At 44.3% G+C, this 13,968-nt stretch overlaps 1 protein-coding gene across 1 annotated transcript; it reads right to left on the reverse strand.

Moving 5' to 3' along the window:
• Window positions 1–9,084: 9,084 nt before the first annotated feature.
• Window positions 9,085–12,865, reverse strand: LOC117649472. The gene is made up of 4 exons (XM_034392312.1): window positions 12,654–12,865; window positions 11,950–12,027; window positions 11,467–11,556; window positions 9,085–9,860 (listed from the first exon to the last, which is right to left on the reverse strand). Exons 1-4 carry the CDS (start codon window positions 12,840–12,842, stop codon window positions 9,780–9,782), a joined length of 438 nt encoding a protein of 145 aa, XP_034248203.1. The 5' UTR covers window positions 12,843–12,865; the 3' UTR covers window positions 9,085–9,779.
• Between the last annotated feature and the right edge of the window lie 1,103 nt (window positions 12,866–13,968).

Consider the following 13,968-nt stretch of genomic DNA (forward strand, 5'->3'; position numbering starts at 1 on the left):
CTGGAAGAGATTCGATAATAACAACTTATTTCAGTCAAAGGCCCACACATTTTTGTCTGCCCCGTTCGCCCTCATTTTGAGAATCAATCTTTATTTTGGGAGAAACATCGAATAATCTGTGCCAATGTGGGGATAAAACGGCCAAGGGACTACTTTCGGAAAGGTTACGCTGGGACGAGTATACCACTTCACTTCGAGCAACGGACTAACGGACCTGTTGCGCGTGCGCGTCCACGGCCGTGTGGATCGGGTAATCGTCAACTGTTTACCTGTATGAGATTATCCAAAATATTGAAAAAGAGATCATTACTCGAGATGATGCAATAAAACGTGATAAATTTTTCAATCTTCAAATGTTTTTATTAATAGAGAAAAGAAAAAAAAAACACAAACACTAGCAGATTTGTGGGATTCAAGGGACTCTGGAAGCACAAGAAGAACAAAACAAGAAGAAAATTCAGATCACGCCGACTGCTACCTGACAGATCCCAACTTTGACGGCAAAATGATACGTTTACAGCCGTGATAAGCAGTGACGGGTCATGGACACCTGGAAATCATTGCTAGGATTAATTTTATCTTTTCTGGGTAGGTGGCGAACACAAATTGTTATCAGTCACGTATACTTGCTTTCAAGGCGTGCAATCTAATGCCTTACTGCAGGGTTAAGCTGCTCCTTGTCGTCTGTTGTCGTCATCTATTTCTTCTTCTTTCATGTTATAGAATTAACCCAATATGTGTGGAGAAGAAGATGAAATTTTGCTATGACTTTCAACTTTCCCCGGTGTCCCATTGTCATCACCTGCGCGTTGTTCTTCGCCAACCTTACCCATCATCATTCAGTGCCTGCTCATCAGACTGGGACAAAATGCAGAAGCAGACTGCACTGAAGGCTAAACCTGATATGTCACCAAGTTGATGGTAAAATTGGAAGTTTATGGCCGTGATGTGCAGTGAAGGGGCGTGGACGCCTGCTAATCGTTGCCAGAATTAACTTTGTCCATTTAAGGTAGGTGGCAAAGACAAATTGTTATCATTCACATAAACTTGCTTTCAAGGCGTTCAATCTAATGCTGTACTGCAGAGTTCAGCTGGTCCTTGTCGTCTGCTGTCTACATCTATTTCTTCTGCCTTATTGTAGAATCTACCCAATATGTCTGGTGAAGAAGAGGACATACATTTATCTCCTCCAACTTCCCCGGCGGCCCCATTGTCATCACCTGCGCGTTGTTCTCCACCAACCTCACCACGCTGTCATTCACCCCCTACTCCAGCTCATCACTCTTCGACGTCGACATCCTCTGATAGTAGCAAGTCATCAACCGAATCACCAGTAAAGAGAGGTGTCAAGCGCAAGGTAAATTTTTAAGAACATTTAATAATGTTTTGTTTTAAATTAATTTTTCCCAATCTGTGTTTCCTTGGTGTCTGCATGTGAGTCTCAACTATTAAAAGACTTAGAGTCTTTTTAAATTTCTTCTATGAGTGCTAATTTGACATTCACCTTTACAAGAAGCTTTGAGTGTTCACTGCCAAGAAATTGTATGAGCCGCATTGAATTTACAATATTCTTTCACTTGAGCAAGATACAGACACAATGTAAAGAAGTATTCTAGCTCTTTAGTTTGTATCCGAGTCCAGGTTGCCCCATTTGCCCTACCTTGCCCTTGTACTGCTTATAATAAAAGCACAACATGTAGTGCAGTAAAATAATTACCATTGGAACTAACTTTGTTGGCATAATTTATCCTACGCTGAGTTAGAATTGCCAGGTTTTTACAAAATTTTATAATAATGAATTAAAAATGTTCACATTTGTTTGCCACTTGACGAAGTTTCACGAGACCTCAGCTCCCTCAGAACCCAATATTTTTCACTGGGTTTGTTTGTGCTGCTGCTTTAGCTCACTAGTGACTCCAAGTATTGCCTATTCATGTCCCACGCATGACTTGGAGGCTACACTGGTGTCTGTGTTTATTAAATTGTTTGGTTCAAATGGTTCAACTCTACTTGGCAGTTTTATTGGGGCAAGGTGATTGAGAGTCTGGTTGCCAGTATCATATTCATACCTATGCTTTAATCAAGAGAGAACTTGCACAAATATCATAGAACCATAATCTGGGCTTTTCAAGTACACAGATTTGATTTAATTGCAATAGTAAAATTGAAATTCAATGTTGTTTATTGCACACAATACTGGTATTGCAATATTATCATATCTGTGTTGATAATATGCCCAAATTATGGTTCTATGGCATTCGTGCAGGTTCTCTCTTGATTAAAGCATAGGTATGAATATGATACTGGCAACCAGACACTCAAACACCTTGCCCCAATAAAACTGCCAAGTAGAGTTGAACCATTTGAACCAAACAATTTAATAAACACAGACACCAGTGAAGCCTCCAAGTCATGCTTGGGACATGAAAAGGCAATACTTGGAGTCACTAGTGAGCTAAAGCTGCAGCACAAACAAACCCAGTGAAAAATATTGGGTTCTGAGGGAGCTGAGGTCTCGTGAAACTTCGTCAAGTGGCAAACAAATGTGTACATTTTTAATGGCAATTCTAACAGAGCGTAGGATAAATTATGCCAACAAAGTTAGTTCCGATGGTAATTATTTTACTGCACTATATGTTGTGCTTTTACTATAAGCAGCACAAGGGCGAGGTAGGACAAAGGGGGCAACCTGGACTCGGATACAAACTAAAGAGCTAGAATACTTCTTTACATTGTGTCTGTATCTTGCTCAAGTGAAAGAATATTGTAAATTCAATGCGGCTCATACAATTTCTTGGCAGTGAACACTCAAAGCTACTTGTAAAGGTGAATGTCACATTCGCACTCAAAGATAAAATAAAAAAAACTTTTAAATGAATTTCTAACATACACCCAGAGATCTGTATACTTGACTAGCTAGTAATGATCATTTTCTAGTTTTAGTTCTTTATATTATTGATCGGACAAGTGGAATGAAGAATAAAATATAACTCATTTTCATCCACTATTAAAAATCTTTATTTTAATGGGTAGGACAGATAAACACAACCTTAACTTATCTTGTGTTCTTCTTTTTACTTCCAGCTACACAGAACAACTCTGCAAAGGAAACTACTGAATTTCAAATCCAATTTAAGTGATGATGATACAAATGCTGGCCCAGAAAGTAATGTCTTTGACAATCAAGAAAATTCTGGCAACTTGGAGGCAAATGGAGCTTCATGCAGCAATCGTCATAAAAGTGAAAGCCACTCAACTGGTGAAGATGCTAGTGGTTCCAAAATTGGGAGTGATCATGATAACAGTGGTAGTGGAAGTGAAGACAGTGACAGTGAATCATACTCTAGTGATACTTCAGGTTCTGTAGCTTCTCCAAGTAGATCTTCTGAAAATGCTCAGTCTTCTGATGATCAAGCGAATGATGATCAAAGTAACGCAAGTGCTGACACTATTTATTCTCTATACAGTGGGGCACCTGTAAGTGCTGAGGAAGGTCTTCTAACTGTTCTTAAGTTGTTTGTTGATGGAAGGTGGACTAAAGATAGTTTTGATCAAACTGTCAAAGCTTTTAAAAAAATGTTGCCTCAACCTAATGAAATGCCAGCAAATGGGAGAGCTGCTTTCAAAAGACTTGAAGATTTGACTTCAGCTTGCAAGGAGGTCCCATTTGAGTATTGTAATGACTGCTTAAATCTGGTGACGATTGTAAATGACTCATGTGACCATACCAATGGCCACAGCAAATTTTTTTTATTTCCAATTGACGAGCAAATTAAACATATGTTTGAACAGCGAGGCTTAGCCTCAGTTATAGATTCATATCGAAATCATCCCTCCAGGAAAGCAGGTTTTATTTGTGATATTTTAGATGGCTGTGAATACTTAAGAGTTAAATTGCATTTTCCAAATCCTTTTGACTTGATATTGTTGTGGAACACTGATGGTGTTTTAATGTCTGAGAGTTCATCACTTGATTTGTGGCCTGTACTCGGCATTGTGTGTGAAGTTCCACCACGCCTCCGGTCTTCATTTATGATTGTAGCTGGTGTTTATGTTGGTGAGAAGGAGCCTAATATGAATGTTTATTTACAACCATTTGTAGATTCTTTAAAAAAATTATCTGAAGAGGGAGTAACTTGGGTCCATCCAGTTTCAAAGGAACGTATTGTTTCAAGAATTTCAGCTCCAGTTCTGTGTGCAGATGCCCCAGCTAAGGCTAAGGTGATTGGGATGCAACAGCACGCATCCAGATATGCTTGTGTCATTTGTGAACAGAAAGCTCTGAGAACGCAGCCAATTCTTTTACGTAATGGTACAGAGCGAAGGTTGAGGCGTTTCTTGTTTCAGGAAAATATGAGTCGACTTCGTACTGGTGTCAGTATGGACCAGTTAGGTACTGAAGCCGAAAGGGTTGGAGAGCCCCAGAGGGGTGTTGCTGGAAACTCAGTAATATCAGAAATCCCTCACTTGGACAGAGGTACTTGTACGGCTGCTGAATACATGCACCTTGTTCCATTAGGAATTGTTAGATACCTCCTTTTGATATTATTATGTAAGAGGGGACCATGGTTTCTTGGTGATCAAATACCTGAAATGGATGAGTTTATCAAATCTATCAAAGTGCCAGACTTTTTTAACCGATTGCCACGGAAACTTGCTGACATAAAGTATTGGAAAGCCAGTGACTTTCGTGCTTTTCTCTTATTTTATTCTTTACCTCTATTTAAAGGGAGATTACCTGACAAATACTTCCAACATTGGCTTCTGTTGGTTGCAGCTATGTTTATTCTTTTGAAGGATTGTATTTCAGATAACGATCTAGTTATTGCTGACCTTATGCTCAGATCCTTTGTAAGAGATATCAAAGAATTGTATGGTGAAAAGTGTTACACATACAACTGCCATAATTTAATTCATTTGAGTCTTCTTGTAAAACGTTGGGGACCTTTGTGGGCCACAGCTGCCTTTATTTTTGAGTCTTTTAATGGTTTCCTAGGGAGGCTTGTTCATGGTACAAAACATTTAGGCCAAGAACTAATTAACAATTTAAAGATTTGTCAAAGTGTGGCTATTTTAGACAACATTGTTAATGCTCGTGATGGTGATCATCACCAGTTTAGTTCAAAAGTCAGTGAAGTAGAAGGAAAGCCTTTGCCTAAAGAAAATTTAAAATTAGACGAGGAGAGAACTATTCAGTCTTGTCCAGACTTAGGATATTATGTTCTCCATTCAAGAGCTAAACTTATGTCTAAGTTTTTTACGACTAAACTGTATGATGAAAGAGTGAAGAGAGCCAATTCAATTATCCAATTTAAAAGTGATGCCAAGATTCAATATGGTCAAATACTTTATTTTATAAAATCAAGCAGTGCAACATTGTATTGCTTAGTGCAAGTGTACAAAATGGAACATACTCAAATAATGTGTCATGAAAATTCTAGGCATATTGTTGGCCATTTATTGCCAGTTTCAGAATCAGACAAGTTAATTGTTATTCCAGTTGAGTCCATTGTCACAAAAGTTGCAAAAATTGGAATCTACCTTGCAGTTATGCCAAACCCCTATGAAGTCCATTTATAAACGATCTTTGTGCTTTTATATTTAAGAATAAACATTTAACCTTTTAATTTTTTTTAAAAAATTATTTTTCCCACTCTTCTGCCTACATCTCCCACCACCACCACCACCACCACCACCACCCACACACTTTTTTACACTCACAGACTTGCCGGTGGTTAGGTTGGGTTTGATGCAAACTTGATACTGACTTGATGCGTGCCTGTTAGGGACCGTCCATAGAATTCCTTTTGAGAACTACCACAGAAGCGGCGCACGGTCAAGGACCATAAAAGAATGTGACTTACATGTAGAAAAATTTAATTGCAACAAATGTGCACTAGTGAAATCTGTTTTTGCGATAACATAGTCGCAGCTTATGAACGGTCCCTAAACTGCATGGCGTAATAACCATGGAACCCGTGGCTCGATGGGTTTGAAATTTTACAAGCGTGTTCCTGTTTAAGTTATCTTCCACCACTCAAAAAATGGAATGAATAATGCAAGCCGTTCAAGACCAATCGAAAAAGCGACCTTTCTTGTTTTCACCCTAAAGGTCTGTTAGTGCCGCAGCAGTGGTCCTGGGCCTGAAAGCCGTGTGGATAGTCGTTTTTTAAGTGATGTTTTTCGCAGTTTAATAGCTAGCACAGGCACGCGGGGTGTTAAAATGAAAGTGAGATGCATTTTTTTATCACCTTTCCATTACTAAATCGGTATTCAGCGACCCAATCGGTTTTGAAAGGAAATTATGTGGGTGAGCATCGTCTACAGCGGTTCGCATCGGCCCGCCAAAAACCCTGCGCTGTCATTGGCTGTCACGCTAGGCCAGGCCGACGGCAGTCTAGATAGTTGTCGTCTGCAAACTACAATATTTCCTGTTAATTTATTGAGTCAGTTTTAATTTTTCTAAACTCTGGAGGTCTATCAAAATGAAATTATTCTACAAACTTATGGATTTATTATACCTGGGTAACGAACACGGAAAGTATGTGTTTTGAACTTCAGGTTAACCTCTTTTATGCTCATTTTTGGAGTAGAGCAACACAGAAACTTTCTGTGATATTTTAACAACTGTGATTTGCCTCTTGGGCCACCACATGTGAAAGAAACTTTTTTTACTTTGACTCAAACAGCTACATTGTTGGTAGCTACATGTGTGTGGAGAAAAAATCAACATGTGTCAAGATAATTTTAATTAGTCTTCGGAAACAAATTTTAAGAAACAAGAAGCGAACTGAAGCAAGACTTCCATTATATTCCTCTCATCGAAACACAAACCATTTCATGCTTCTCTTCTCCTTTCATTGCTGCCAGTTTCTGTACCTAAAATTTTCACGGTGTTGAGGTTCCCTTGAATTTCTCTCACGAGACTGAGGCCACTCCGGATGGTCATACAAGTCAGGCACTGGAATAGATCAAAAGGAAAATAGGTTGCGTTGTTAGAAAAACATTTTATCCTGTAAATGTTCTAATGGTAAGTTTCTTTGCATAACGTTGGTCCTTTATATTGGATGAAAATAGGGAAAATACTATTTCCAAACCTTACTTGCACTTTGACAAGGTAGTGTTTGTCAACTAAGTACAATTTTTGCACAATGTTGGACATTTTTAAAGGCTCTTGGGGCTCATTGAACCCTGCCACTAGCCTAAATAAGCATGTGGATTATGCATGGGTGTAACTTGACATCGATATGTGGGCTTAAAAGTTAAGGCCACAAATTGGATGTTTCAACTGCAATTTGTTTTGGTTCAATAAAGGTAAAACTTCGGATGATTTTTGTCCAAAAAAGTATTCTTAAGAATAAAAATATTTTTATCCTCTAAAGTTTGCACCCAGAAAGTGTTGAAAAGTTTGATTCAAGTAGAATTCAGAGTTTATAAAGAAAAAAGATTCAGGTCATCTTATAGTTCTTTAAAAATTAAAACTAGAGTGAGAAAGAGAGGGGGGGAGGGAGGCGGGGAGGGGGGAAAGTATTGCATAGTGCTTACAGTGTCTCCGGGAACGGGCAGGTACCACTTCATTAACCCATTCCTCTTCCAGCAGCTCCAAAATTACTCGAAGCATCCTGATGCTTTCGTTTATTTGACTCGGTAGGCGCTGGAGCTTTCGTTGTAGACGACTGATCTCAGTCTATAAATCAATCAAATAATATCCATGTCACTTTTGCAGCCACCGACATGGAAGAAACTTATAACGAAACCACTTACATTGACGTATGCTCGGCACTCGTGGAGCATAATTCTCCTTGCTCTTGCGACGTGCTCAAACGCATAGGGACCATGAGACGCCATTGTCCAAAACTAACAATTTCTCTGCCTACGCCCTCTCACAAGCAAGACACTGCTGCAAGGCAACAATGGATCTTGAGCGCGATGCGAGCGCCGTCCAGCCGCGTGTACAAGTTCGTACGCGATTCGTATGCCTGCATACGAAGATGGCAAACGTGGACGTATGTGTGTCCAGCCGCGTGTACAAGGTCGTACACGAGTCGTATGCCTACATACGAAGACGGCATACGTGGCCGTATGTGCGTCCAGCCGCGTGTACAAGGTCGTACACGAGTCGTATGCCTACATACGAAGACGGCATACGTGGCCGTATGTGCGTCCAGCCGCGTGTACAAGGTCGTACACGAGTCGTATGCCTACATACGAAGACGGCATACGTGGCCGTATGTGCGTCCAGCCGCGTGTACAAAGTCGTATACGAGTCGTATGCCTACATACGAAGACGGCATACGTGGCCGTATGTGCGTCCAGCCGCGTGTACAAGGTCGTACACGAGTCGTATGCCTACATACGAAGACGGCATACGTGGCCGTATGTGCGTCCAGCCGCGTGTACAAGGCCGTACACGAGTCGTATGCCTACATACGAAGACGGCATACGTGGCCGTATGTGCGTCCAGCCGCGTGTACAAGGTCGTACACGAGTCGTATGCCTACATACGAAGACGGCATACGTGGCCGTATGTGCGTCCAGCCGCGTGTACAAGGTCGTACACGAGTCGTATGCCTACATACGAAGACGGCATACGTGGCCGTATGTGCGTCCAGCCGCGTGTACAAGGCCGTACACGAGTCGTATGCCTACATACGAAGACGGCATACGTGGCCGTATGTGCGTCCAGCCGCGTGTACAAGGTCGTACACGAGTCGTATGCCTACATACGAAGACGGCATACGTGGCCGTATGTGCGTCCAGCCGCGTGTACAAGGCCGTACACGAGTCGTATGCCTACATACGAAGACGGCATACGTGGCCGTATGTGCGTCCAGCCGCGTGTACATCCCCGTATGCTCGCATACGGAGCTCCCATGCTTGACAGTATGTGTGTCAGTATGTGAAGCATACGAGCCACATACGACTTGTATGTGCACATACAGGTCTCGCATGTGAAACACATACGTAGCACATACGAAGCTTGTTTCACGGGCAAAACCCCCGACTACTAAGTTACACGCCAAAATAACCATTGGTATGGCCTGGGAGAATTATGTCCGCCTAAACCGGCTTCGTGGCCCACTGTGAGCCGTTCAGGGGGAGTTGTGTATGTAATGACTCGAAAAAGGACCAGGCTAGGCGACAGGACACTTGAAAACCTCGTCCTTTGTGGTGTTAACAGTGACTTTTAGTTTATTGTACATTACTTCATATTTTAATTAGATTTTATATTATTAATTTTGTATTGCTTTTCATGCAATGTAAGACTCATTTTAAATATGTACATTGTTAACAGTTTCTTTTTATCAGCCACAATATATTTACTTTGACCTTGAACTTATTGTTTATACGAATTTATTGTCCTGATTTTTTTTAGCACTTTGATCCACTTCCTCCCCCCTCGATTTCTCTTTCTTTTTGCATTGCCGTTTTCGTTTTTCTTCAATTTTTGAAAGTAACGCAATACGGTACCGTCGGTACTTTTAAAAGTACCGGTAAAGTACTGCGGTACCGAAAATTTCAAAAGTACCGGTAAAGTACCGCGGTACCGAAATTTTCGAAAGTACCGGTAAAGTACCGCGGTACTGATTTTAGAGTACCGTGCCCATGCCTGGTGTACACACACACACACACTCAGACAGACAGACAAAACTTTTCTACCGCACTGGAGTAACGGGCTTCGCTATCGCTCAGCCAAATGGACAATATTGAAACTTTACTGCAGCTTTCTCTCAAACTTCAATAGGGTGACATTTTCAAAATTGTCCAGAATGACTTTCCTAAATATTGTTGTCTTTGGCTGTGTCGAAGCCCTGCGACGTGAAGCATGTGAAAAAGTACATGCAAACTGCCGACAGCGCCTGCGAAACAAAGGCAGTTGTGATCAGTATTGGGTGGACGGCGGGCACGACATGAGACCAGTTCCGAGCTGCGGCATCAGGTAGGGCTCCATTCAAACTCATGATGGCGCCAACCGATTGCCCTCCGAGCGAGAAATCTGGCGGATAAACCCTCACATCGAGTTCTGTTCGAGGACTCGGCTTGCGAACTGGAAGACGTCTGTAGGCCCACCTCGTCCACTTCAGCGGAAACACTGTTATTCAACGAATGTGACGTCACATTTGAGTGAATCTTGTCACATTCTTTTGAATGTTGATCCTAGAGATGGGCGGACAGGCTCTGTTCAGATTCGAGCGAACACGAACAAGAAATTGAAAACAGAATTAGTGTAAAAAGAATTAACTCAACTTAACCCCTCCTTAATTTTAAAAATGCTTTTTGAAATTATTAACATCTGCAACATTCATTTGTTTTGTTTTAGTTTTCCCTGCTAACAGTTTTTTTGTTTCTCCTGAAAAATGGGCAAAATTGAGTTATCCCATTCTTCCGCTTCCTGGATCAAATACTGAATGAGTTTTCATGGTCTGCGCTCGTTCGTCGCGTCTGTGTGCAATTCAGCGTCTTGTAAAACTAACTAGCGAGAAATTGATCGGCCACGAACAGACTAACTCGAAATTTTCCGAACAGTCCGTGGCCGAGCACTTTTTGTCCGTCCCTGAACGAACACAATTTTTGTTCGGATCGTTCGAGTTTGCTCGGATCCGAACATGTTCGCCCATCTCTACTTTATCCACACTTAAACGAATGTGACACTCGCATCAGCATAGACAATCAACTATATCCATAGACCAACTGCTTCATGCCCGGCTGGGATCCATGTGTTACGCCGCTCCCTGATTGGTCCGTACCTTTCACTTCAACATTTCAAGGTTAAAAACTCGACAAATGCCAATTTTAGTGGGCTGATTACATTCATCCTGTTCAAATCTATGTTTCTGGCTCTTGGTTTTTGAGCGAAGCTTGTTGGTATAAATACCAAGTGAAACACAAACAATCAGTTGTCGGCACGAGCGGCACGAGCGGTGTTCCTCCGTAAAACTTCCTCTGAGGCTCTAAAATTAAAGTTCATTTGAAAAATCGAGCCGTTTGATGATATTCCTCATTTATGTGAGCTTCTTTTTCACCCACTGAAAGCAGCTGAACATCAACTTAAAAGGTATAAACTGTTCCACAAGTGTGGCATCGACTGCACCAAGCTGCCTCCGCCAGCGAACGCCGCGTTCTGATTGGTGGAGCTCGAGCCTCCTCGACCAATCAGGACGCGGCGTTCGCTGCCGAGGCAGCTTGGTGACCACAGCCGACCAATGACGAGTGAAGTGAAAGGTACCGACCAATCAGGGAGCGGCGTAACACATGGATCCCAGCCTGGGTATGAAGCAGTTGGTCTATGGATATAGTTGATTGTCTATGGCATCAGACGGCCGCATGATGACCATGGGCCGTGACACCTTCAAACGAGTGTGACATCACATTCAAGCGAACGGCGAACGTGACAAAATTCACATTCGTTAGAAAATTCGTTGAATAACAGTGAAGACCTTGAGAAAACTGACAAAGTAAACTCACTGTCGTGATGGCGCTCTCGTCGCAGCGGCATATCCCCCAAAGGCTGTATCGGTTGTCCTGCCTCTCGATGCACGTGAGTAGCCACCGGACCTGGGGGCAGGCGGGGAAGTACATAAGCGACCACGCCGGAGCAACGCGTTGCTTGCAGCACCAAGGGGAAATCACAGTGAATTTCGGTGTACAAATCCAATGAATTTTAGTCGAATTTCGATGAATTTCAGTTGAAATTCGATGAATTTCAGTTGAAATTCGATCAGTTGGATTTTGATGAGTTTTAATGAATTTTGGTGAAATCCACAAGTTAGATGAATTTTGGTGTACAAATTTGGCTGGAGTTATTTCCCCTTGTGCAGCACAGCACTGTGGTTAAAAACTACGGAGAAATCTCGCTCTCAAGCCATAGTGAGGTTGGGCGTGGTCAGGCGCTAAGTGGTCCAAGAACGCCGGTCTTCTGGACCACTGGGAGGCGGGATGGGCACTCACCTCGATGACGGCGCTCGGATCGAAGGCCTGTGGGTACTTGATGGACAGACCTTGGACCTCCATGGCCAGGGTTTCGAACTACGACAGAGGAAAATCAGACAGCTTTGCGGTGGGAAGAGGTATATGGTCAAAGTCAGCCCGCTGGCCCGTGGGGCTCGTAACACTCAAGTCTCATGTGGCAAGCTTTGTTCGCTGCTCGATACTGCGCATACGTGGTTTTCAGATAAATTAATCTGCGATTCCATACGAATTTGTGCGATTCCCCGTACAAATTTGTCGATTAAGTTTGCCCATTTCAAATTGGGTGATGGCGTGCACTAAATTGTCAAAACAAATTGAGTGCACACAAAATTACTGTACAGGTTTTTTTTTGTGAGTTAGCTCTGCACAAAATTGTGCATGCGTTTTAAACTGCACGAATTTGTGCCTTTCACGCCCATGATCTATATTGTTCACAAGCTATGCACAGTAAAAACTCTCCGAAGAATCGCTTTGTAATACGAAGAAAATGGAGGCATTGTAAAATCTACGAGGAAATGTTTCGTATTATGAAGCAAAATCCTTCGTAATACGAAGCATTTCTTCGAAATACGAAGCAATTCTACAATGCCTTCATTTTCTTTGTAGCTACGAATCAAATTCTTCGTAGGCTTCTAAGAGTGTGCACAAGAAAAAAGTTCGTAGTAGTTCAGTTCGATGAGTACCTGCAGCGCAGGCCACTGGCAGACCGCGGCGATGGCGAGGACGTGTGCCATGAACAGGAAGTAGTAGAGCAGCGCGGGGAGCAGCTCGGCGTCGTCAAAGATGTCCAGTGCGCCCGTGGTTTGGCTGGCGAGGTACAGCAGCGTCATGAACACGCAGGGCCCGTTGACGTCGCCGGACTTGCGCACCATGTCGTGGAGGAGGAACTGGCGCTGGCGTAGCGCGCGCCAGGCGAGGCCGTCAAGGGTGGCTTCGTGGCCGTCGAGGACGGCGTCGAGGGCGGCGGCGTGGCTCTTGGACGCCGTCAGCACGGTCCGCTTGCAGTCGACGCGCAGGTCCGCGGCCGCGGCGCACAGCACCGCCATAGGCCACATGAGTCGTAGGCAGGTGCAGGCGAACGTGGCCGAGACCAGCAAAAAGTACACCACGTGCGATACGGTCCCCACCACGCCGCTGCCGCCGACCTGGCTCATCTGGTACGCGCCCTGCGCTAGGATCGGCGTCACGCTCAGGGCGGAGAACATGAACAGCGAGCGCCAGCGCGCGGCGCCCAGCGGGTACGCGTCGAGGTAGGCCTTGACGCTGTTGAGGAGCACGGCCAGGTCGCGGCGCCGCGTGGTGCAGACCAGGCCATCGGTGAGCTGCAGGCACCAGGGCAGCGCGCCCGTCGCGAACATGGTGCCGGGGCCGACCACCAACAGGAAGCTGGTGATGATGGCGCCCTGGCAACATGCGAACGCCGCCAACGCCGCCATCTGGGACAGTGGGTGCGCGCGGCCGCGCCGCCACCACACCGGCATGAAGCCCAACAAGGCCCCCACCCTGCAGCCCGCGGCCCACAGCCACAGCGTGGCGCCGCGGAAAGTCATGGCACTGCACTGAAGGCTGCCGGGCGGTCGGTGCCGACCTTTCCTCCAGCAGACTGACTCATTGAGTCGATTCCGTCGCTGTCTCTGTCGCACCCAAACGAAACGCCCCATGAGTGCGAGAGAGACAGAGCGACGATAACGACTGTCTGAATGTGTGCTGGTCCCCGTCGAGGAGGGCGTTCTTCTGTCAAGGGGTCCTTTCTGCTGGTGTCAACGGCATCGAGCGGCTTGGACTCGGACCATGTACTTTTGAATGCCGCCGCGCCCGGCCCCGCACCACCCCACCACGCCAATTGGGACCTGCCGAGCGATTCAGAACATCAGTCTGCCGCTGTCTCTCTCGCACCCTCAGGGAGAGCCTCATGCGTGCGATAGAGACAGCGACGAAAAACGAATCTTCTGAATCGCTCGACGGGGCGTTCTTGAGGCTTAAGGCTTTGCGGCACGT

This window comes from Thrips palmi, unplaced genomic scaffold (genome assembly GCF_012932325.1).
Source record: "Thrips palmi isolate BJ-2018 unplaced genomic scaffold, TpBJ-2018v1 HiC_scaffold_4, whole genome shotgun sequence".
NCBI classification, from domain to species: domain Eukaryota; kingdom Metazoa; phylum Arthropoda; class Insecta; order Thysanoptera; family Thripidae; genus Thrips; species Thrips palmi.

What these genes read in the sequence shown, in the direction of transcription:
- LOC117649472 (XM_034392312.1), bottom strand. Translation starts at nt 12,842, where the DNA reads ATGGTGCGCAAGTCCGGCGACGTCAACGGGCCCTGCGTGTTCATGACG. An exon ending in GCCAGTGGCCTGCGCTGCAG is followed by an intron (nt 12,028 to 12,653) that starts GTACTCATCGAA and finishes CCTCTGTCGTAG; the next exon opens with TTCGAAACCCTGGCCATGGA. An exon ending in ATCCGAGCGCCGTCATCGAG is followed by an intron (nt 11,557 to 11,949) that starts GTGAGTGCCCAT and finishes GCCTGCCCCCAG; the next exon opens with GTCCGGTGGCTACTCACGTG.